Below are 24808 nucleotides of genomic sequence, written 5' to 3' on the forward strand. Positions count from 1 at the left end.
ACTGTAAATGAGATAGTTTTCTTTGTTTTTCAAATGCTTTATCATTACTATAAAGGAATGCAATTGGTTTGTTGATTCATAGTTTATCTGCCAGTTTACTGAAATGTTGATTAATTCCAATAGTTTTTGGATTGATTCTTTGAGATTTTCTCTCAGATCATATCATCAGCAGATAATGGTAATTTTTAATTCTTCTTTTCTGATTTGAGTGCCTTTTATATCTTTGTCTTGCCTAATTGCTTGAGGTAGGGCTTTAGTACTATTTGAATAGAAGTAGTAAGAGTGGACATCATTGTCTTGTTTCTGATCTTAGAGAAAACACTTAAAATTTTTCTTCATTTAGTATACAGGCATACTTCATTTTATTGTGCTTCACAGATACTGCATTTTTTTCAAATAGAGCGTTTATGGCAACCCTGTGTCAAGCAAATCTGTTGGTACCATTTTTCCAACAGCATTCACTCACTCCATGTCTCTCTATCCCATTTTGATAATTCTCACAATGTTTCAATTTTTTTTATTTGTTATGTGGTCTGTGATCAGTGATTATGATTTGCTGAAAGCTCAGATGGTGATTAGCATTTTTTAGCAATAAAATATCCTTAATTAAAGTATGTCCTTTAAAAAAAAAAGTATGTACTTTTTAAAGACAATGGTGTTTGCATACTTAATAGAATAGTATAAATATAACTTTTATATGCATTGGAAAACAAATTCATATGAATCGCTTTATTGTGATATTTGCTTTATTGTGGTGATCTGGGGCCAACATACAGTATTTCAGAGGTATGCTTGTAATATTAACTGTGGGTTTGTCACATAGAGCCTTTATTATGTTTGGGATATGTTCCTTCTATGCCCAGTCTGTTAAGGGTTTTTATCATGAAAGGATGTATTATGTCAAATGCTTTTTTGGCATGTATGGAGATGATCATTTGATTTTTACCTTTTATTTTATTTTATTTTATTTTATTTTATTTTATTTTATTTTATTTTATTTTATTTTATTTTATTTTTAAGATTTTATTTATTTATTCATGAGAGACAGACAGAGAGAGAGGGGCAGAGACACAGTCAGAGGGAGAAGCAGGCTCCATGCAGGGAGCCCAACGTGGGACTCTATCCTGGGACCTCGGGGTCACGCTCTGGGCCAAAGGTGGCGCTAAACTGCTGAGCCACCCGGCTGCCCTATCTTTCATTTTGTTGATGTGATGTTTTACATTTATTGGTTTGCATGTATTGAATCTTCTTTGCATCCCAGAGATAGTTCCCACTTAGTTATAGTGTATAATCCTTTTAATGTATTCTTCACTTGGTTTGGTAATATTTTGATTTTTGCATCTGTGTTCATTAGGGATATTGGCTTATAGTTTTCTTGTGATATCATTGTAATGCTGGGTTTGTAGAATGGTTTGGAAGTGTTCCCTCCTCCTTGATATGTTAAAAGAATTTGAGGAAGATTTGAGATGTTAATTCTTCCTTAAATATTTGGTAGAATTCCCTAATGATGATATTTGGTCCTAAATTTTTCTGTGGTGGGAGTTTTTTGGTTGCTGATTCAGTCTCTTTGTTATTGGTTTATTCCGATTTTCTATTTCTTCTTGATTCAGTTTTTTTTTTAAGTTTTTTTTTTTTAATGTTATTTATTTATTCATGAGAGACACAGAGGGAAAGGTAGAGATAGGCAGAGAGAGAAACGGGCCCCATGCAGGGAGCCTGATGTGGGACTCAATCCTGGGACTCCAGAATCATGCCCTGGGCAGAAGGCAGACACTCAACCACTGTACCACCCAGGTGTCCCAGATTCAGTTTTGATAGGTCGTGTGTTCCTGAAATGTATCCATTTCTTCTAGCTTAGGTAATTTGTTGGTATTTCATTTGTTTCTCCTAGGATCTTTATTATTTCCTTCCTTCTGATAATTTAGGGCTTTTTTTTTTTTTTTTTAAAGATTTTATTTATTTATTCATGATAGTCACAGAGAGAGAGAGAGGCAGAGACACAGGCAGAGGGAGAAGCAGGCTCCATGCACCGGGAGCCCGACGTGGGATTCGATCCCGGGTCTCCAGGATCGCGCCCTGGGCCAAAGGCAGGCGCCAAACCGCTGCGCCACCCAGGGATCCCTAGGGCTTAATTTGTACTTTTCTGATGTCTTGAGGTACAAAGTTAAGTTATTTGAAATATTTCTAATTTTTAAAAATATTTTATTTATTTATTTGACAGAGACAGTGAGTATGAGTAGGGAGGGGCAGAGGGAGAGGGAGAAGCAGACTCCTTGCTGAGCAGGGAGCCTATGTGGGGCTCTATCCCAGGACCCTGAGACATGACTTGAGCCGAAGGCAGATGCTTAACTGACTAAGCCATTCAGGTGCTCCTCTGATTTCTTAATATATGTGTTTGTTGCTATAAGTTGTCCTCTCAGAAATGCTTTTGGATGTCCCACAATATTTGGTATGTTGTATTTCCATTTTCATTTGTATTGGGATATTTTTTCTCTTTTGATTTTTTTCTTTGACTTAATTGGTTAGATGTGTCTTTTTTAGTTTCCACATATTTATAGATCTTCTCACTTTCCTTTTAGTTTCATACCATTGCAGTCAGAGAAGATACTTGGTATGATTTCAATGTTAAATTTGCTGAGACTTGTTTTGTAGCCTATTATGATGTAAGCTGGAGACTGTTCTATGTGCACTTGAGAGGAATGTATTTTGCTGCTGTTGAATGGAATGTTTCATATGTCTATTAAGTACATTTGTTCTTAAGTGTGGTTCAATCCCAATGTTTCCTTGTTGATTTTCTTTCTGGACAATCTACCCATTGCTGATATAATTATTGTTTATTTTTCCCTTAAGATTTGTTATTATTTGCTTAATATATTTTGTTGCTTGGGTGTTGGGAACACACATTTATGATTGTTATATGTATCTACCTTGATGAGCTGATACCTTTATCATTATATAATGACTGTCTTTATTTTGAAGTCTATTTTGTCTGATCAAAGTATGGCTAGGTCTACCTTCTTTTGATTCCACTTCAAATACATGTGGGTTTCGTTTTCGTTTTGGTTTTTTTAAACTATGTGTGTCTTTAGAGCTGAATGAAATGAGTCTCCTGTAGGCAGCATATAGTTGGGTCTTGCTTTTTTATTCATTCAGCCACTCTTTGCCTTTTGATTGATGAGTTTAATCCATTACCTTTGGGGGGGGGTTATTGATATGTAAGGATTTATTACTGCCATCTTGTTTTTTGCCATCTGGTTATTTTGTTGTCTCCATTGTTTCTTTTTCCTTCTATTTCTGTCTACTTTTGTAAGTTGGTGGTTTTCCATGGTGATTTGTTTAGTCTCTCCTTTTTTTTTTGTTTCTGTCTCTGCTCTAGATTTTTGCTTTGTGGTTATCATGAGGATTACATAAAACATTTCATAGATATAGGGCAGGAGGAGCAGCAGTGGTCAGGCAGCCCAGCTTTGAGAAAGTTCTCTGTCCCTGTGGCTGCAGGCACCTAGCACACACCTGCCTCACTCACCCTGATGCTCAAGAATAAGGTCAGCTCCACTGAGAGGGTGGCAAAGAAAGAGCTCAAGAGGAGGTCAGTGAGGCTGTCAGCTAAACCTGCTCCTGCAAAAGTAGGAATGAAACCCAAAAGAGGCAGCAGGAAAGGATAAATCTTCAGACAAAAAAGTGCAGACAAAGGGGAAAAAAAGGCTGAAGTGGCTAAGAAATGAAAAGACTACTTGCAGAAAATGGAGAAACTAAAAATGAGAGTTCAACCTTGGATGAAGCAGGAGAAAAAGAAGCCAAGTCAGATTGATATCATATACCATGTCTTATCAGTGTTCCCTGTCTCCTTTCTTGTACAATCCAGGGGAATATATTTTTTAAAGATTTATTTTATCTATTTGAGGGAGAGAGAAAGAGAGAGAACATAGGTACATGCAAGTCAGGGGGGAGGGGTGCACTCTAACATCTCGGTTGTAGTAGTCCAGTTTTTTCGAGTAACTTTGTTAATGTGCTATGCAATATTAAAAATTTGAGTATGTAGTATATATGATATTAAATTGTGAATTAATGGGACTTAATGTAACAGCATATCAACATTTGAAGATATTGGTGCTTGATATACTATTTAAGAAAATTTGCCTCCAAATTTTAAGCTAGAAGGTCACTGGAATAACTTGGAAAAGAATCACAACTGCATGATTTTTTTAGATTTTTGGTATGTACATTAAGAATTGTACAAATTGAAATGTCTGTACTGATCCTCAGACAACCAATAAAAACTCAATTATGAAAAAAAATTTCATAAATAAAATAGTTCTTTTTCTTCTGATACCAATTTATCTTCATTTGTCGATAAAGGTTCCATCATTTTACGTTTTTTTTTTTAATATTTTTGGTATCGCAAATTATTTCTTTTTATGCTGTGGTTTTGTTACTAAGTTGTAATAGCTGTAGTTATTTTAATGCTCTTTTCCTTTAATTTTTATAATTAAGAGTTTAATATTTTTTTAAAAAAATATTTATTTGAGAGAGAGAGTGCATGTGTGTGCATAAGCGAGAGAACATGAGTGGGAGAGAGGCAGAGGGAGAAGCAGACTCCCAGCTGGAGAGACATGAGACTCTATCCTAGGACTCTGGGATCATGACCTGAGAGCCAAGGTAGATGTTTACCAGCTGAGCCACCCACATTCCCCAGAATTTAATATATTCAAAAAAAAGAATTGCAGTTTTCTTTGTATTACCTTAATCATAGTTTAGTGTACTTATGTCTTTTCATTCAGCTTGAAGAGCTCCTTTTAGCATTTCTTGTTAAGTAAGGTCTAATGGTGGTAAACTCCCTTAGTTTTTTGTCTGGGAAGGCCTTTATTTCTCTTTTGTAATTTTTTTTTTTTAAGATTTATTTATTTATGATAGACATAGAGAGAGAGAGAGAGGCAGAGACACAGGAGGAGGGAGAAGCAGGCTCCATGCCGGGAGCCCGACGTGGGACTCGATCCCGGAACTCCAGGATCGCACCCCAGGCCAAAGGCAAGCGCTAAGCCGCTGAGCCACCAGGGATCCCCTCTCTCATATTTGAAGGATAACTTGGTCAGAGTATCCTTGGCTGACAGTTTTTATCTTTCAACATTTTGAATATGTCATTCCACTTTCTTGGTCTGTAGGTTTTCTGCTGAGAAATTTGCTGATAGCCTAATATGAGTTCCTTTGTAGGTTACTATCTTTTCCCTAGCTACTTCAAAACATTTTTTTTAATCATTGATTTTTGGCAGTTTTATTATTTCTTTTAAAATTCTTTTAAAAAGATTTTATTTTTAATTAATCTCTAAACCAGATGTGCTGCTTGAATTTATAATCCCAAGATCAAAGAAGTTTGACCTGAGTCAAATGAAAGAATCGGAAGCTCAACTGACTGAGCCAGCTAGGCGCCCCTTAACAGTTTTAGTATAATGTGTTTTGAAGAAGGTCTTTTTGCACTGAGATAATAAGGTGTTCTGTTGGCTTTGTGGACTTGTGTATCCAGTTCCTTTTCCAGGTTTAGGAAGTTGTCAGCTATTATTTTGTTAAATAAACTCAATGCCACCTACATTCTCTCCTCTTTTTCTGGAATGCCCATTATTCTTATGTTGGCTTTCCTAATGAATTTTAATAATTTTCATTGGGTTTCCTCACTTTTAAAAAATCTTAATTTTCTCTTCTTTTTCACCAGAATCATTTCTAGATTCCTATCTTCCAGCTTGTTAATTCTCTTTTCCACCTATCTGCTCAATTTCTAGTACATTCTCAATGCACTCTTTATCCCTCTCATTTATTAATTTCTTCAGCTCTGGAATTTCTATTTTTTAGATTTTTATTTTTTTTAGAATTTCAGTATCTTTGGTAAAGTACTCTTTATGTTCATTCATTTTCTTTCTGAGATCATTGTATTGCCTGGAGTTTTTTGTAGCTTGTTGAATTTCTTCATAATATTTTGAATTCTTACCAGTTAAGGTTGCAATATTCCATGTCTTTGGGTTCAGTTGCTAGAAAATTGTCATTTCCTTTTTGTGATTTTTGATGGTGTTTGATGAAAAGTGCCTTTGCTGCAGCATTTTATAGCAAACACCTTTCTTACATAAGCAAGGTTTTGTTTACTTTGATTTTAATAGTTCAACAGGTTGGTAAATTAGGAGCTTTCTTTTTGTTTTCCAGAAGGTGGTACTATAGTACACCAGAGTTGATTTATTGCTAAGGTTGGAAGTAGATGATTTAGAAAAAGGGAAGGAAGGAAGGAAAGGAGAGAGGACGGAAGGAAGGAAAGAAAGAAGGAAGCAAGCAAGCAGAGTTGGGAGGAAGGGGTATACTTGGCTTTTGAGGCTTTGGGTGTGTCCAGAGCCTGGTAGGAGGATCCTCCAGTTGGGGTACCCAGAGGTCTTTGGATGTGGTCCCCCTTTCCTGGGGACACACAACAGGAGATGTTTTCTTTACATTCTGGTTGTTTGATTACTTCCCTTTCTTTTCCCTCCCTACAGTCATTACTGTTACTCCTCAGAGCAATGGGTCCTTCCAGCTGCAGAATTCCACAGCTGGGTAGACCTCAACCCACTGCTTTGCCCCTCTACCTCTTGTGCCCAAAACATTGTGCTGTTCTGCTGCTGGACCTGCTGACACTGGCTCCCACAGCCTCTCCATGGCCCAATCTACCCACTTTGTTTGTTTGTTTGTTTTAAAGATTTTATTTATTTATTCATGAGACACACACAGACAGACAGAGAGAGAGAGAGAGAGAGAGGCAGAGACACAGGCAGAGGGAGAAGCAGGCTCCATGCAGGGAGCCCGACGTGGGACTGGATCCCGGGTCTCCAGGATCACGCCCTGGGCTGAAGGTGGCACTAAACCACTGAGCCACCGGGTTGCCCAATCTATCCACTTTGAATTACATGGATGGATATTGCAGTTTCCTGGTTTGCTATTTAGGGCCATTTTTGTTGTTGGTTGTTGTTGTTTTAGTTATGAAAGTCTGATTAGTTGTAAATGAAAGGGGAGAGAAAAAAGGAACCACTCACTGAGCCATAGTATTTAATGTCATTTCCAAAGGTTTTTCATCTTCAGGGCTTAATTGTACCTTCCTTTAAAGGCTTCTCTTATTGCTTCCTTCTTTCTAACATTCCATGTTTAGCTCTATCATTCCAGATTGTACTGGCTTAATTGCATCATATTTTACTAGATGGTGAAATGTGGTTTTACGAACTTTACTCTTAATGTAGCATGGTACCTGATACATTAAAGGCTGTTAAGTAAATGCTGTTGAATAACACATGAAAGAATAAGTATAAGCAGAAGAATTTAATAGTAGGCACTCAGTTATCAAACTGGCATAGCAGTTTTACTAATAGGATAGTCATTTTCCTGCTAGGCTACCAGTCTGTGTGGGATTTAGTTTTAATTTTCTTAGAGTTGTAACCACTTTTTTTTAATCATAAAAGCAGCTCTGGAAACTGATAAAAATATCAAATACATTGTACAAAACGGAAGCAACAGAGATAAAAAATATCAAATACATTGTACAAAACGGAAGCAACTCAATACATGAGATTTTGCTTTAATATTTAAGCTGGCCTGACTGCCCTGTGCATTGAGTGATAGTTTCTGGTGTTTCTGTTAAGTCCTGTGGTATGGTAAAATATTTATTAAGGACTTATAAATTAAAAAAATAGTAGGAGAAGCCAAGTTGTGGGTTTGTTGGTTTCACTCCTTTGAGATTCGGTTTTTGAATAGGTAAATGTATTTTCGTAGTTCAGAATTCAAAGATAAAGTGAAATGTCTCTTTTCTCTTTAGCTACTCAGGAACTGTTAAGTGTCTGAGATTCCCCTCTGCAGAAACACCCGATTTTATTAATATAAACATAGTGTTGGGTGTGTATGTATGTGTATATATACTTGTTTTTTGTTTTTTTTATTCTGGTAAGATGATCATTTGTGTTGGTGTGTGTAATGAATAGCTGACTCAAAATGCTTTGTGATTTTTTTTTTTCTTTTTTAGCTACATCAAATTACGGAATGGCTTGCAGGCACTTTTGATTTCAGACCTAAGTAATATGGAAGGTAAAACAGGAGATGCAACAGATGATGAAGAAGAAGAGGAAGAGGAAGAAGAGGAAGATGATGATGATGACGATGATGAAGATGAAGATTCTGGAGCTGAGATAGAAGATGATGATGAAGAGGGTTTTGATGAGGAGGAGGAGTTTGATGATGATGATGAACATGATGATGATGATCTTGATACTGAGGATAATGAATTGGAAGAATTAGAAGAGAGGGCAGAAGCTAGAAAGAAAACCACTGAAAAACAGGTGTGAATCATGTCTGTTACTATGTCTTATTCTAATTTGGGAATTCTTTGGGATAAGTCCTAAATTCATGTTTTATTTCTTAGTGTCAAAAAGGAAAGTGTATATTTATCTTTTAATTCTATTTATTTTGTATAAAATACATTTTAAAAACATTTTCCTTTGATTATAAAAATAGAAAAGCTCATGATAGAAATGAATGGAAAATTTAAAAAATATAAAAACCACTCATAACTCTTAGAAGTAATCACTGGTAATGTTTGAGGATATGTGTAATTCTTAGTATGGAGTAGAGGGAGAGAGTATATTATCTTTGGAGAGACTGGAAAAAGAAAAGAGCAAGGTAATGTAGAGTCCTCACCTGGGCCTGTGGTTCTAAGAGTCCCTCATAGGTAATTTCTGTAGTAATTTCATGTGTTTTATTTCTTTTTATGGAAAAGCACCAAATAATTTGGAAGAATTGGAATTTACAAAACTGTTTATGAAAATACATACAGTTGACTATCGAACAATGTGGGGTTTAGGGGTATCAACTTCCTATGCAGTTGAAAATCTTTATATAACTTTTGACTCCCCTAAATTTAACTACTAATAGCTTACTCTTCACTGGAAGACTTACTGATAAATAGTTGATTAAATATATTTTATATATTATGTAGTGCATTTTTATAGTAAAGTGAGCTAAAGAAAACATTATGAAGAAAATCATAAGGAAGAGAAAATACATTTACAATATTGTATTTATCAAGAAACATCCAAGTTAAGTGGACCTTGGCAGTTCAAACTTGTGTTGTTTGAGGGTCAAGTTAATAACAATAAGTAAATATATCAGTAGGGCTCGATAAGGAGAATTTTTCTCTCTGGATATCTTTTAAAGAATACCTCCATTTTACAGTAGGGAGTACCTATATTAGAGGATAATATTTTGGAGATATAGGGGAATCGATCAGCAAATGTTTGTTAGAACTAGTTTCTTGAATATTGATAATACATTCAACATCATATAGTCAACATACAAATGAAATAAGGTTCATATTATTAAGACTAAAATCTAGATGTCAAACATACCACAAGGTGGTTAATATGAAGGATGCCTGTTTTAGGGTAACATGATAGGACAAGTGGTTTTAGTTGGAAAACTTTAGGAATAAAAACCAAAATACTGAAAAAAAAAATGTATATGTGTGTGCCACTTGATACTCTCTATCAGGGTCTGAATAAATAAATTGGGAACTGATACATTAATTTAAAATAGACCTCATAATTCCAAATAGAACAATAATAGAAAGGAAAAAATTATAAAAGTCACAGGGTAGAAAGAATACTGACAGTCAGGAACCATGAGTTTTAATTCTGGCTCTATCTTTGGTTTTACACCTTTTCATTTTCTCATTTCTAAAACAATGAGATTAGATTATATACATGCTTTTTAAAAAAGGTTTTATTATTACTATTTTTTAAAGTAATCTCTCTACCCAACATGGGGGCCAAATTTACTTCATCTTGAGATCAAGAGTTGAATGCTTTACCACCTGAGCCAGCTAAGTGTCCCTAGATTATATACATAATTTTTAAGGTCCATTTTAGCTGTAAAACTGATTGTGTCATAACTTCATAACTGAATATTTTCTGTCTAAAAGGTTTTTCTATGTCTATCAGCAACTTTTCCCATGCTTTGGACTTCTTTATATCTTCTGTCAACTGATAAGCAAGACTCCAGGGTGAAATTAAAAGCTTGTTTTAACAGCCAGTTTTATTGTCAAGACGTAATAAAATGCCTTAGATTTATATAGCGGTTGTGAACCCCTTTGACAAATGAAGATGTACATCCAGTGTTTTGGTAGATATTTTTATTTTGCTTATTTGGATCAGACTCTAGATGTTTACCTTTTCTAGAGCATTGAGAGCAGATTGTAGTGATCATTTAAAAATGGTTTAAATGCTGCCTTTTCTGAAAACTCAGTATGGTATATTCCTTCATAAGATACTGATTGTTCTGGATCATATTAGAAAGGAATGCAGGAATCTATTATAGTTTGAAGATGCAATCAAATTGTTTATTCAGGTGCAGTGGTTACACTGTGAAAGGAAAGGTCCTATGATTGATCATATTCATTGAATGAGTGTCTGCAAAAGAAAAACTAAGTTTGTCTAAATAAAAGGTGGCTTATGAGTAGTTTAGGGTTTTGCTGTGGTTTTATGATTTAATTTTTATTTGGAAAATGTGGACTTTGTTTAAGGTAAATATGAGAATTAATAAAAGAAGTGGGAAGAAATAATTTTGAGGTTTTTGGAGGACACTTACCTAGCTAAGAAGTTTACTTTTCTGAGGCATCATTTTCTTCCCCTTCCACTTTGCTCTTCCCAAAAGGAAGTGTTCTTGATCTGAAAGTTTTGCTAAATTAACAAGGTTGAAATTTAAGTATGATATATACAGAATTAATGATTTGTTCAGGGTTTTCTTAAGTCAGTTCTCAAGTATGAATTTCTCAAGTATGAATTTCTTGGGTAGATAATTCTCAAGTATGAATTTCTCTTCTAGCAATCGCAGAGCCTGTTTTTGCTGTGGTCAAAGCTGACTGATAGACTGTGGTTTAAGTCAACTTATACAAAAATGTCTTCAACCCTGCTGGTCGAGACAAGAAATCTTAATGGGGTAGTTGGAGCTGAAAGCAGGTTAGGCACCTATTAAACATCACAGAACAGGTTAGACTGTGGTTTGAAGAAGTGGATATTTCCCCATGTTTTAACTGAGTTTATGTGCCTTCGTCTTCAAAATGGGATTTACAGTATCAAATGAGGCTGTTTGGTTCTTCTGAAAACATATTTTCATTTTCTGACACATGGTTTTAGACTTTATACCAGATACATGATATTTCTTAAAAGCTGTCTTTCTAAAAGAATAGCCATTTATCAAAAAACAGTCTGTGCCAACAAATATGTTAGCTTTTTAAAATTGACATTTGAAAAATTTGGGAAAGTAAGTAACTTCCTATCTTCAAAGATTTGGCTTTGAATTGAATTTGAATTAACTATTTTCCTCTCCTGTTTTATGTCCTTTAATCTTTTAATTTACAGTGACATAATGGTATGCCTTAATCATAAGTCCATAGTTTGGTGTACCTCTTGATCATCTATTTTGTTAGAAACTCTGATTTGTCCAAAGTTTTGGAAGAATATCTGATATATATATTCTATATATGACAAGAAATGAAGAACTAAAGAGCCTCTTTAAAGCTTAGTTCTATAGATTTTTAATAAAGACTTTCTTTTTAACCATTTACTTATTATCTTATTAGATGTTTTCCTGACATGTTATTTTTTATCCTGTTTTAATAAATTTTTCTGAGTGACACTGAGAAGTCTCACATCTGGTAACTGAGTTACTAGACACAGAGTCTTTAATTGCTAAGATCTTTAGAGATAATCTATGTAGATGTATTACTTCTGCAGATTTCCAAAATCTAACAAATCAGGAAACATACTTGGTTCAATACTCTGAAATGCTGGCAGGAAATGGTACTTGGGTGGGCTGGCTAGTCCCCTTCCATTTTTTTTTTTCTGTCTGTTTCTGCTTTTTCCCTTAGGTCTGCACCTGTTCAGCATTTGGCAGGATGGCAAGAGGAGGAGCAGCAGGGTGAAACTGACACAGTTCTGGTGAGTTTCACTTTGCTGCTCCTCCTGATATTCAGGGAAAGAATTTTGTTACTTTCTGTTGGAAAAACATCCATCTCCAAGTGAATCCTTAATGTGATGACAGTATTATTCCTTTAGGATTGACTCACTATTTGTATGTGTTCTACTTACTCCAGTCTGCAGCGGCTCTTTGTGTTGGAGTTGGGAGTTTTGCTGATCCTGATGACCTGCCCGGGCTGGCACACTTTTTGGAGCACAGTAAGATCTTTGTGAAATATCATTCCTGAGTGTATTTTTTCCTCCAAATTTGTATGAATTGATTTCAAAGATAAGTAACTGGTTTGATAGAAGTATGATATGTTTAATAAGAGAAAAGGCTAAGAAAAAATATATGTATGAATATTATAGGGGAAGACTTTATTTTAATCTCTTTAACTGCACTAGTTTTGTAGATTAGGATGAAACCACTTAGAAAACTATTTTAAAATGTAGATTTTATTATTGTTTTAGGTATGCTAAGGCCAACAGATCAGGAGACAATTGCCTGTCTCTAGGAATCTAATCTATATAACTTTGAGAAGGGCTGTCTCTTCCAGAGTTAGCAAGGCCCCAAGATGGCAAAGCATTAAAAATACAGAAAATAAAAAGACATAATATCAAAACAAACAAAATCTTCAGTTTAATTATGAATTTACCACAATGAAACCTGTGTGGATGCTATACAAATATAGATATTTAAATCTGTATTTGTTTTCCTGAATTATTTATTTATATTCTGACTTTCTAAGCTAATTGAGGGTAAATTTCTCACCTTAGGAGTTTTCATGATTTAAAAAAAAAAAAGGAATTTTCATAATAATAACCTGCATACATGCTTATGTTTACATTTTAACCTTTATACAAATAAAATATTTCTTTAAAATTAAGTATTAACCAGACAAAACCAATGTTAACATGTTGGTATATATTCTTCCAGTTTTTTGTATTTGAGATATTTCATCCTTGATGATAAAAACATTGTCTATATCTTGGTGTTCTGTGACTTTGTGTGCTTTTTCACTTAGTGGTATTCATGGGTAGTTTGAAATATCCAGATGAAAATGGATTTGATGCCTTCCTGAAGAAACATGGAGGTAGTGATAATGCTTCAACTGATTGTGAACGTACAGTCTTTCAATTTGATGTCCAGAGAAAATACTTCAAGGAAGCCCTGGATAGGTAACTAACTCAAAATGTGTTTTTATTTTAATTATATAATAACATTTTACAAATGTAAATATGATTATTGTTCTGTGGTATTTCTCTTCAAACAGTACTCTAATTCTGTAGAATTATCATATACTTTATTTGGAAAAATGAGCAAAGTATGAAATGCACCTTTGCTCATGTTTTGTAATATTTAGTCTTTATATTGAAGATTAAGCAAACCCTTAAATACCTTTGAGTTTCATAAGTAATGTATACTCTGTTGGCTCATTATTAAAATTATTTTTTCTAATTTAGTAAAAAATATGGAAAAATAGAAGCAGAAAACAGATATGACTGATTCTGTTTTATAATCTGAAGATAACTGGCTAATGTTAGGTATATAGCCATCTATTTTTTTAAATATATATGAGATCATGTTATTCATATTTTTTTATATTTTAATTTGAAAGTTTTAGTTTCAGTAAGTGTTAAGTGTTAAGTGTTAAGTTCTTTTCACATGTACAGTATAATGATTCATCAGTTCTGTATATTTCTCAGTGCTCATTAAGATAAGTGTACTCTTAATCACTTTCACTGTTTCACCCATCCTCCCACCCACCTTTCTGGCACCCATCTATTTGATCTCTGTAGTTAAGGGTCTATTTTTTGATTTGTTCCTTTACTTCCCTTTGTTCATTTGTTTTGTTTCTTAAATTCCATATGTGGGTGAATCCTTTTATATTTTTAAACAAGATAAATTATTTTTATACATCATTTTATAATTTATAAAACATAGTATTAAGAGATTGTGTTATTTTTATTGTATAAAAGTAGCATATCTGTTCAGCAAGTCAGCTATGATTAATTGAATTGTGTTCAGTTTTCTAGTATTATGGAAATTTGCTGTAATGAATATCTTAATATTTGTGCACATTTTAAATTATTTAACTTCTAGGAAGTAAAATTGCTGAGTATATTTGCTTTTTTTTTTTTTTTTTTTTTTTGCATGTGGAATTTTAAGGCTTTTTTAAAAAAATTTTATTCATTTATTTGAAAGAGTGAGCACAGAGAGACCACCCAGGAACTATGGGGAGGGGCAAAGGAAAAGGGAGAAGCACACTCTCTGCTGAGCAGAAAGCCCAACATGGGGCTCGATCTCAGGACTCAGGATCACAACCTGAGCCAAAGGCAAACGCTTAACCAGTTGAGCCACCCAGGCTTCCTGTAAGGCTTCTTTTTAAGCTTTTGATACTCACTGCAAAATTGTTTTCCAGAAAGTTTATGTCCATGTGTTAGTAGAGTTTTGACACCACAAGGTTGCAGACCAAAGTCTACACTAGAAAAAAGAAGTCACTTCATGCTGAATTCTAGATAAATATAAGATTGTAATATAAAAAAAGAAATCTTGAATTTGACCAGTGTAATGTAAGCCTTTGACGGTAGAGATTTTTGTCAATTTTTTTTGTTGATATCTCTCCGGCACCAAGAATTTGACAGACATGGGCAGCCCTGGTGGCTCAGCGGTTTAGCGTCGCCTTCAGCCAGGGTGTGATCCTGGAGACCTGGGATCAAGTCCCACGTTGGGCTCCCTACATGGAGCCTGCTTCTCCCTCTGCCTGTGTCTCTGCCTCTCTCTATCTCATGAATAAATAAATAAAATCTTTAAAAAAAAAAAAAATTTGACAGACACACAGATACCTGTTGAATGAATTAATACTGTTTCTATGTAGAAAAAATTACCATAAAGTTACCATAAATGACCAGAGAACTCTGGTCATTTTCTCTTCCCTTGAGAGATTAATTTGACTCTAAAAAATCTTTTGGATAAATTCCCATAAGTTGGAAACATATACCATTATTTTCAATGGAATACATATGTGTTTCTGAACCCCCAAATTAACAACTCTTTTGCTAAAACTGTCAAAATCCCATTAAAATTGACACTATTGGGATCCCTGGGTGGCGCAGCGGTTTGGCGCCTGCCTTTGGCCCAGGGCGCGATCCTGGAGACCCGGGATCGAATCCCACATCGGGCTCCCAGTGCATGGAGCCTGCTTCTCCCTCTGCCTGTGTCTCTGCCTCTCTCTCTCTCTCTGTGACTATCATAAATAAAATAAAAATGAAAAAAATAAAATAATTAAAATTGACACTATTACTGTGATGATGTTATCTATGATAGGATATGACATTCTCGTTTTCTTCATGAATCTCTAATATGGCTGTCTACCCGTATTGAGTGAATTATTTTATAGCTGTTTTTAATTGTATACTTAAGGACATGTCCATAGCCCATATATTTGATACTCAATGTTTCTTTGATTAAACAAAAGGATAGGGACAAAATCAACGAAGGCAGAGCAAATGATGCTCAAGGTTATCTTTTCTGTGAATTTATAAAATCAGGAATACCTTGAGGATGATTGCATGTTTGCTCATTTCAAAGTTTTTAGCTCCCAAGGTCCACAAAATCCAAACAGGTATTCGTATGTGTGAAGAAATCTTTTTTTTTTTTTTTAGATTTTATTTATTCATGAGAGACCGAGAGAGAGAGAGAGAGAGAGAGAGAGAGGCAGAAACCTAACAGAGGAAGAAAGCAGGCTTCCTGCAAGGAGCCCGATGTGAGACTCGATCCCCATCTCTGGAATTATGCCCTCAACTGAAGGCAGACACTCAACCACTGAGCCACCCAGGCATCCCAAGAAATCTTAAGCAGTAGTCATGTTGAATTCTCATGATTTTATTTTATTTTATTATTATTATTTTTTTTTATTTATGATAGTCACAGAGAGAGAGAGAGAGAGGCAGAGACACAGGCAGAGGGAGAAGCAGGCTCCATGCACCGTGAGCCCGATGTGGGATTTGATCCCGGGTCTCCAGGATCGCGCCCTGGGCCAAAGGCAGGCGCCAAACCGCTGCGCCACCCAGGGATCCCCTCATGATTTTATATGACTGAAAAACAAACAAGGCACGCCTGGGTGGCTTGGCAATTGAGTGTCTGCCTTCAGTTCAGGGTGTGGTCCTGGGATCCCGAGATCAAGTCCCATACTGGGCTCCCTGCATGGAGCCTGCTTCTCCCTCTGCCTATGTCTCTACTTCTCTGTCTCTGTGTCTCTCATGAATAAATAAATACAATCTTAAAAAAAAAAAAAGTTAAAAAGACCAAAAAAAAACCCAAACCCTAAAACAAACCAACCAACAATCCTCTCCCCCAACCAGAAAAACCCACATTTGGTTATATCTAAATACAAAGAAGGAAAAAAAAACATTTTATTGGAAAAAAGATTAGGCAAAGGGTATGTTGAATAAATGCTGACCACTTCAGATTTGATGGAATGTGGTATAAAGTTAAACAACTTTACTTATTTCTTATTAAAGAGGTTCTGTACATTTTTGATTTAGGGATTGCTTGTATATCAAAAGATATTTGCATATTATTTCTACTTACAAAAAACCTACCAGATTAAAAGAAGAATGCTACTATATTAATTGGAAAATTAATAAGAATACCAAATCATGAATGTATGACAAATGATAGTGGTAGAATGTTAAGTATTGCTTCTATTATAGTTAGTATGATAGAGGTGCCTGGGTGGCTCAGTCAGTTACGCATCTGCCTTCAGTTCAGGTCATGATTCTGGGGTTCTGCGATTAAGCCCCGAATCTGGCTCCCTGCTCAGTGAGGAGTCTGCTTCTCCCTCTGCCTCTCCTGCTCATGCTTGCTCTCTCTTTCAAATAAGTGAATAAAATCTTGAAAAGAAAGTATGATAAAATTATACATTTATTAAGGAATAAAATGTCTGTGGTTCATTTGCAAAGGACTCATGTAGCATGTATTAAATGCTAGTATTTTTTAATAGGTCAGTAAAATCCAATTCTGTCACACAGGTCACATTGTTTATTAGTATCTTGGATCATTTACGTAAAAAGTTGAGGAAATCAATTTTTACTCTGCTAAGTAAATGAAAATGGAAGCTGCTTTTGCCCTGGTGGCATTTGCTAATTTCAATAAATTTGGACTTGACTTTATCAGTATTTCAGGGCAAGGGCAAGAAATATCAAAGCCCTGGATGTCCACAAAGTGGGATATCTAATAGAAGACCCTCCTTTATAGTAAGCTGGGACTGAAATTGAGAAAATAGATCAGCCATTCAAAGGAATTACAGCCTATTTTCAAAATGCCCGAGTTTTCTGGTGAACTTCAAGCCTTCATTGTGATCTAACACAGTTGAGAACTGGTAGTGTTCTCAGATGCCTGAGAGAAGCAAGCACAAATTCTTTAAAAAGTAAATGCTTCCGTTGATGGATAAATGGATGAAGGAAATGTGAAATACCTATAGATAGAGGTAGACAGTGGAATATTATGAGATATTCCATGGAATATAATGGCTATGAGAAAGAAAGAAATTGTCATTTGCAACTGCTGGGATGAACCTAGAGGACATTAAACTAAGTGAAATAAGCCACACAAGAAAGACAAATATTGTATGATGTCACCTATGTGGAACCAAATAGAAAAATAAAAAATTAAAATTAAATGAGTAAAAAGGAAAAGAAAGAAAAAAATCCACATTCATAGAAACAGAGTAGAATGGTGGTTACCAGAGGCTGGAGAGTGGGGAGATGGGGAGATGATGGTCAAAGGGCACCATCTTCAGTTATAAGATGAATAAGTTCTGAAGATATAATGTTCAGCATGATGAAAATCATCATGTTGTACACTTTAAATATATATAATTGGGAGGGGGGGTGCCTGAGTGGCTCAGTTAGTTAAGTATTTGACTCTTGGTCTCAGCTCAGGTTTGATCTCAGGGTTGTGAGTTTAAGCCCTGCATTGGTGCTAGGTGTGGGACCTACTTTAAAAAAAAAAAGAAAAAAAATATAATTTTGTCAGTTGTACTTGAGGTAAATCTGTGGAGGTGAAAAAAAATACAACCCAAGAAAATGCTTCATCCTAGGCCTTAACATTAGTGCTCCTATAAATAGTTTTTCAAGTAAAATGATCAGCATTCAGTCAAATGTAGGTGGACACACAAAACAAGACATGAGTGAGAACAGAAAACAAAGGGATCCCTGGGTGGTGCAGCGGTTTGGTGCCTGCCTTTGGCCCGGGGGTGCGATCCTGGAGACCCGGGATCGAATCCCACGTCGGGCTCCCTGCATGGAGCCTGCTTCTCCCTCTGCCTGTGTCTCTGCCTCTCTGTCTCTCTCTGTGTGACTATCATGAATAAATAAATAAAATCTTAAAAAAAAAAAAAACACAGACTTTTAATAATGCATTAGAGATTTTAGGCATTGGAATGATTGGAGACAGATTATAAAAATGGTTATACTTTGTTTTTAATGAAATCAGGCATTGGAGCACCTGAGTGGCTTAGTCAGTTGAGCATTGATTTTGGTTTACATCATGATCTTGGGGTCCTGGGATTGAACTCTGCATTGGGCTCCCCGCTCAGCAGGGAATTTGTTTGGATTCTCTCCTGCCTCTCCCCATTCAGACTCTCTTCTAAAATAAATCTTACAAAAAGAAAGAAGGTACAAGTTTGAGTACAGTTGCAAGGAATAGGAAACTATAACGTGAGATTTGGAAAATAAAAAGAACATCTTGAACTGAAATATGATTGAAATTGAAAACTTAATAGCCTGGTTTAAGAAAAGAGTAGATACAGCTGAAGATAAGAGTTAGTAAACTGGAAGATAGGCCAAAAGAAATTTGAAATACAACATAAAGAGGGGACAATACAGAGAAAAGAAAAAGAGGCATAGAGAATAGACCAGAAATGTCCAGTGGAGTCCTAGGAGGGGAAAGAAAAATGGAGAAGACACAGTATTTGAAGGTTGACCGCTGGAAATCTTTCAGAACATCAAGTCCAACGTTAAAGAAACCTAGCAAATTCCAAAAGTGCACATTAAAATAAATCCAAATGTAGGAAAACCTAGTGGTTTTATAGAAAACCAAATATAGAGAATCTTTGCCAGATAAAAAGGGAAAACTCCTTCAAAGGAATATTAGATTGATGACTATTCAGCAATAGTGGAAGGTGTGAGACGTAGGGTATGTCCAGTGGCCTGAAAGAAAATAGCTACCCACCACAAATTCTATACCAAGCAAAAATATCTTTTAAGAATGATTGTAAAATAGACCTCAGACACACAACTGACTGTGCCAGCAGCCAACTTATTGAAGGAAATTCTGAAGAATTTCAAGTAGAAAGAAAATGGTCAGAGATGAAAAAAGAACAATGAAAATCATTTTATGTAATAGAAATGAACATTGATTATTTAAAACAATAATTTGGAAATTCAGAAAGTGCACAGGATTAAAGCAATAATAGCATATTAGTAGTAATATAAAGGAGAAAAGGCATTTTGGGGGGTAAAATATTAGCATTAGACATTGTTAAAAGGATCCATATAATATTTTTTAGGGTAACTTCTAAAAGAACAATTTGAGGGGTATCTGTGTGGTTGGTTGCTCAGTCAATTCAGTGTCTGCATTCAGCTCAGGTTATGATCTTAGGATCCTGGGATTGAGCCTCACATCGGACTCTGCCTTTGGCTCAGGTTGGGATCTTGGGATCCTGGGATTGAGTTCCATATCGGGCTCCCCGCGGGAAGCCTGCTCCTCCCCTGCTTATGTCTGCCTCTCTCTCTCTCCCTGTGTCTCTCATGAATAAATAAATATAAAAGTCTAAAAAAATTCCAATAAATTTGAAAGGGTTAAAATTATAGAGACTGTTCTGTAACCATAATGGAATGGAATTAGAAATCAGTAACAGCGGATCCCTGGGTGGCTCAGCAGTTCAGCACCTGCCTTTGGCCCAGGGTGTGATCCTGGAGTCCCAGGATTGAGTCCCACATCGGGCTTCCGGCATGGAGCCTGCTTCTCTCTCTGCCTGTCTCTCTCTCTCTCTCTCTCTCATATGAATAAATAAATAAAATTCTTTAAAAAATTAGTAACATAAGGAAACTTTGCACACGTGTAGAAATTAAACCATAGACTCTCAAATAATCAGTGGGTCAAAGAAGAAATCACAAAAGAAGTTAAAAAAATACTTAGAGATAATGAAAAGGGAAAAATTCAAAATACAAAAATGTATAGGATGCAACAAAAGCTGTGCACAAAAGGAAATTTATAGCCATAAATACCTCCATTGCTATACACAAGCAATAAAAAATCCAAAAATGAAATTAAGAAAAATTTTCTGTGACAATAATATTCCCAAAATAAAATACTTAGGAATAATTTTAACGAAGTATAAGCATTGCAAGAATACAGGAAAAACATCTCAGCAGAGGGAGAAGCGTTTTTCATGCAGGGAGCCCAATGTGGGACTCAATCCCAGGACTCCAGGATCACACCCTGACCCAAAGGCAGATGTTTAACCGCTGAGCCACCCAGGCATCCCAGTTTCTTAATCAAAAGATAGATGTTCAGTGATGAAAATATTTTTTTTTAATAAAAGCAGAAATGCTGGGTTTGTTTTTTATTTTTCAGATGGGCTCAATTCTTCATCCATCCACTAATGATCAGAGATGCAATTGACCGTGAAGTTGAAGCTGTTGATAGTGGTAAGATAAATAATATCTTTATAAGTAATAGATCTAGCTATACTTAACTTACTAATAGCTAAGATAAGTAATAGCTTTATGTCTTACAACTGTTTCTTGCATTGAACTAGATATTTAGCACATTTATCTTTTTTTTCTTTTTTTAAGATTTTATTTATTCATTCATGAGAGACAGAGACATAGGCAGCAAGAGAAGGAGGCTCCTCACAGGGAGCCCGATGCAGGACTCAATGCCGGAATCCTAGAATCACACTCTGAGCCAAAGACAGATGCTCAACTGCTGAGCCACCCAGGCGCCCCCATTTATCATTCTCTATTATTAGATCATTTTATCTTTATATCATAAAGGGCCTAATTGGAATAAATGTGTCATTTATTCCTGAACCTTTATTTATTTATTTTTTAAAGATTTTATTTATTTATTCATGAGAGACAGAGACAGAGGCAGAGGGAGAAACAGGCTCCATGCAGGAAGCCTGATGTGGACTCAGTCCCGGGACTCCAGGATCACGCCCTGGTTAAAAGGCAGGTGCTAAACCACTGAGCTACCCAGGGATCCCCATTCCTGAACCTTTAAATGTCTTATAATTCAGTATAGATTTGAAATAAAAGAATGATAGATTTTTTTTCAGTGTTTGTTTTTTGAGGGTTTTACCATAGTGACTAATCTTTTACAGGATGGTAGCCTAATTCTTAAGGCTGATACTAGATGTTAAAACCTTAAAAGTTCATGTAACTCCTTTTGTATGAAGAGACATTTTCTCTGAGGTTTTAAATACCATTCTGATATTTAAATAGCTTACCTGTTGTTACCTCTGTGTATAGGTGCATGTGGTTTGAATTTTGGTAGTCCTGAAAACAATTATGATATATTTATGGGTGAAGAAACTAAATTCCTGAGTAGGAAATGCATTTAAGTTTGTTTTTTGACAGTTTTCCTTATCTTAAGTTTTAAAGAAGGAAGACTATAAGGAAAACTGTACTTATATAGGGTGAGGCTTCATTATAAAGCTGTGCTGTAGGTATCTCTTAATTACAGAGTTCCAATAAATAGCACCGCCATAGAATAACCCTGCTTGCCTTATTTTAGCATTGGAAACATGTAATACTAGACTTGGGGGGACTTTCAATTCATACAGGCTAGGCTTGATTTGCAACAAACTAAGAGGAAAGTTTCTATACTTGTTTCTTCTCCTTTTGTGGCATTTTCCTCTTTGGCTTAATTCAGTGTTGAGTTGTAATAATGACTTGGTGCATTCATTAAGCTGAGTAAACTGCAGATGGCTACAGCGAGCCATCTGTCTGGGAGTCAGCAGATTGTGTTTTACTTCTAGAAATTTAACTGGCTGTGGCCCTCAACTTATTTGTAAAAGAGGGCGGGATGGAGTTCCTAGCTCTTCTAGCTCCTTGTAACCAGTGATTTATTTTCTTCATTTTTGTTATTTGCCTACCACAATGTCTCATAGGCCCAGATAAGTATTTGTTGAGTGGATGACAAACCAAAATAACCAAGGAAAACTCTAAAAGCCTTTCCTACTTTTTGAGACCTAGGAACTATTCTCTGTCTTAAATACTTTGAAGTGTATTTTTCTTCATATATTTTCTAGATTGGTTTGAAGTGTTGGTATTTACAAAATTAAACCTTTGATTCAATTTTAAAGTTTAAGAGAGAATATTATATTTTGAAATATTATGCAGAAATATTTATATATACATATATACATGTGATATATGATATGTGTATACACACAGATGCAAAAAGTAGTTTGGTTTAAAATGAACTTAAGCTAAAAGCTTTGTTCTTTTTGTTTTGCTCTGCTCGTTTATTTGTTTTTGATGATAGGAGACCTACTTCCATTTGTGACCTGATACAAAGAACTAATTTTATGTCATTAGTCACTTAGCTTTCTGAACTGAATATGAAGGATTTACTTAGGATCAGGGAGATGGGGGAGCTCTTAAATTGTAACTGGTGTAATAACTTTAGTATTTATTAACCAGTTTTGAAAGCTCAGTAGTCTGATACTGCTTTCTTCTATTCAGTTGTGATAGTCTTTCTTGTATTATTCTTCTCTCAATCACATGTAGTTGCCTGCTTGCTTGGATGGCCCATTCCATGTAAGAGAAGTTGAAGTGAAGTTCAACTTTCTTGGCAGATTCATCTTCTCATTTTCCTTTTTTTTTTTTTTAATTCCTCTCCACTTATAAAAAAGGTTCTTTCTTTGGTTTTTAATTAAGATTTTATTTATTTATTCATGAGAGACACAGAGAGAGAGAGAGGCAGAGACACAGGCAGAGGAAGAAGCAGGCTCCATCCAGGGAGCCAGACGTGGGACTCAATCCCGGGTCTCCAGGATCATGCCCTGGCCTGAAGGCAGTGCTAAACCACTGAGCCAGCCGGGCTGCCCTGGTTTTTAATTTCTTTTTTTTTTTAAAGAGTTATTTATTTATGATAGAGAGAGAGAGAGGCAGAGACACAGGAGGAGGGAGAAGCAGGCTCCATGCCGGGAGCCTGACGAGGGACTCCGCCCTGGACCACGCCCTGGGCCAAAGGCAGGCGCTAAACCGCTGAGCCACCCAGGGATCCCCCTGGTTTTTAATTTCTTATGATAGTTCTAACTTCATTACTCTATCACTGTGCCCTGCATTGATGATCTATTTTTGTTCTACTCTTTCAAAGGAGTGGTTATACACTTGTATTTATAGCATTTATTTATGCATTACAGATAGGTGTGTTCAGTGTTTTATAGCTTTCTTGAATACATTTGGTAACAGACTCATGTCAGTGGTCACACTGGGTAGGTTTTCAAATAGGATTAGCATATTGCTAAAAGAAGATCATGGAGAAAAAAATTGTTCTTAATGATTAGCTTTTTATTTTAGTGGATAGTTCCTACACAAACGTATAACTTCCTACATGATGTGTCTTAGTGATTGATATTGAGAATATGGCCACAGCCTTTTAAAATCTAATCAAGTAGCAGAATGTGTTTTCTAAGTGTTCAGATATTTATACTCTATTTTTTAAAAAAATATTTTATTTATTTATTCATGAGAGACAGACAGAGGCAGAGACACAGGCAGAGGGAGAAGCAGGCTTCCATGCAGGAGCCCAATGCAGGACTTGATTAGGAGGCAGACAGACCAGACTCTCAACCGCTGAGCCACCCAGGCATCCCATTTATACTCTATTTTTATCAGTTGTGTGGATATGTCACTTTTTGTGGATATGTTGACATGTCTATTATCTTTCTGGTTCCACTGAAACAAATTACCAGAAACTTAGTGACTCAAAATATCACAAATTTATTTTTTTAAACTTTGAAAGTCAGAAGTCTAAATTATTTCCTTAGGTGCATTCCTTTTGGAGGCTTTAAGAGAGAAGCCTTTTTCACCTTCTAGTTACATTTGTGTCCCTGGGCTATGGCTCCTTTCTCTATCTTAAGAGTCATCAGGGTAGAATCCTCTCTGAACTCTGCTTATGTCCTTACATCTTTTCTCTGACATTGACCCTCTTGCCTTTCTCTTATAAGGACGCTTATGTTTATAATTGGAACCACCCAGATAATCCAGGATAACCTCTCCTTCTCAGGATCTTAATTTAATTTCATACCCTGAAATTCCTTTTACCATGTAAGGTAACCTATTCACAGGTTTTGGGGATTAGGATGTATATATACATCTTCGGGGGCTTTTATTCAACCTACCACACTTAATAATGGAATTTTTTTTTTTTTTGTATTGTAGCCATATCTTCACACTTTTTTTTTTTTTTAAATTTTTATTTGTTTATGATAGTCACACAGAGAGAGAGACATAGGCAGAGGGAGAAGCAGAGGGAGAAGCAGGCTCCATGCACCGGGAGCCCGACATGGGATTCGATCCCGGATCTCCGGGATCGCGCCCTGGGCCAAAGGCAAGCACCAAACCGCTGCGCCACCCAGGGATCCCTCTTCACACTTTTTTACAGAATTTTTTAAGAATTTACTTTGTTGAAGCTATGTATATATTTTTTACTGTCTCATTGTTGATTTAGACTTTATAGTCTACAACTAAAGTATTTTGAAAATGTTTACTTCTGTTTCTTC

At 35.7% G+C, this 24808-nt stretch overlaps 1 protein-coding gene and 1 non-coding gene across 2 annotated transcripts in view; both read left to right on the top strand.

Moving 5' to 3' along the window:
- The window catches only part of NRDC (nardilysin convertase), a 91175-nt gene that overhangs the window by 29668 nt on the left and 36699 nt on the right, over positions 1-24808 (top strand). Inside the window, exons 2-5 of the mRNA XM_038558037.1 lie at positions 8018-8330; positions 12140-12221; positions 13028-13181; positions 20647-20720. Coding sequence (XP_038413965.1) covers positions 8018-8330; positions 12140-12221; positions 13028-13181; positions 20647-20720 — 623 coding nt within the window. The remainder of the gene's footprint in view (positions 1-8017; positions 8331-12139; positions 12222-13027; positions 13182-20646; positions 20721-24808) is intronic.
- Positions 11943-12012, top strand: MIR761 (microRNA mir-761). Its single transcript, NR_049523.1, has one exon. It is a non-coding gene; the product is annotated as a microRNA mir-761 (primary transcript).

The sequence above is a fragment of the Canis lupus genome, chromosome 15 (assembly GCF_011100685.1).
Source record: "Canis lupus familiaris isolate Mischka breed German Shepherd chromosome 15, alternate assembly UU_Cfam_GSD_1.0, whole genome shotgun sequence".
NCBI lineage: Eukaryota > Metazoa > Chordata > Mammalia > Carnivora > Canidae > Canis > Canis lupus.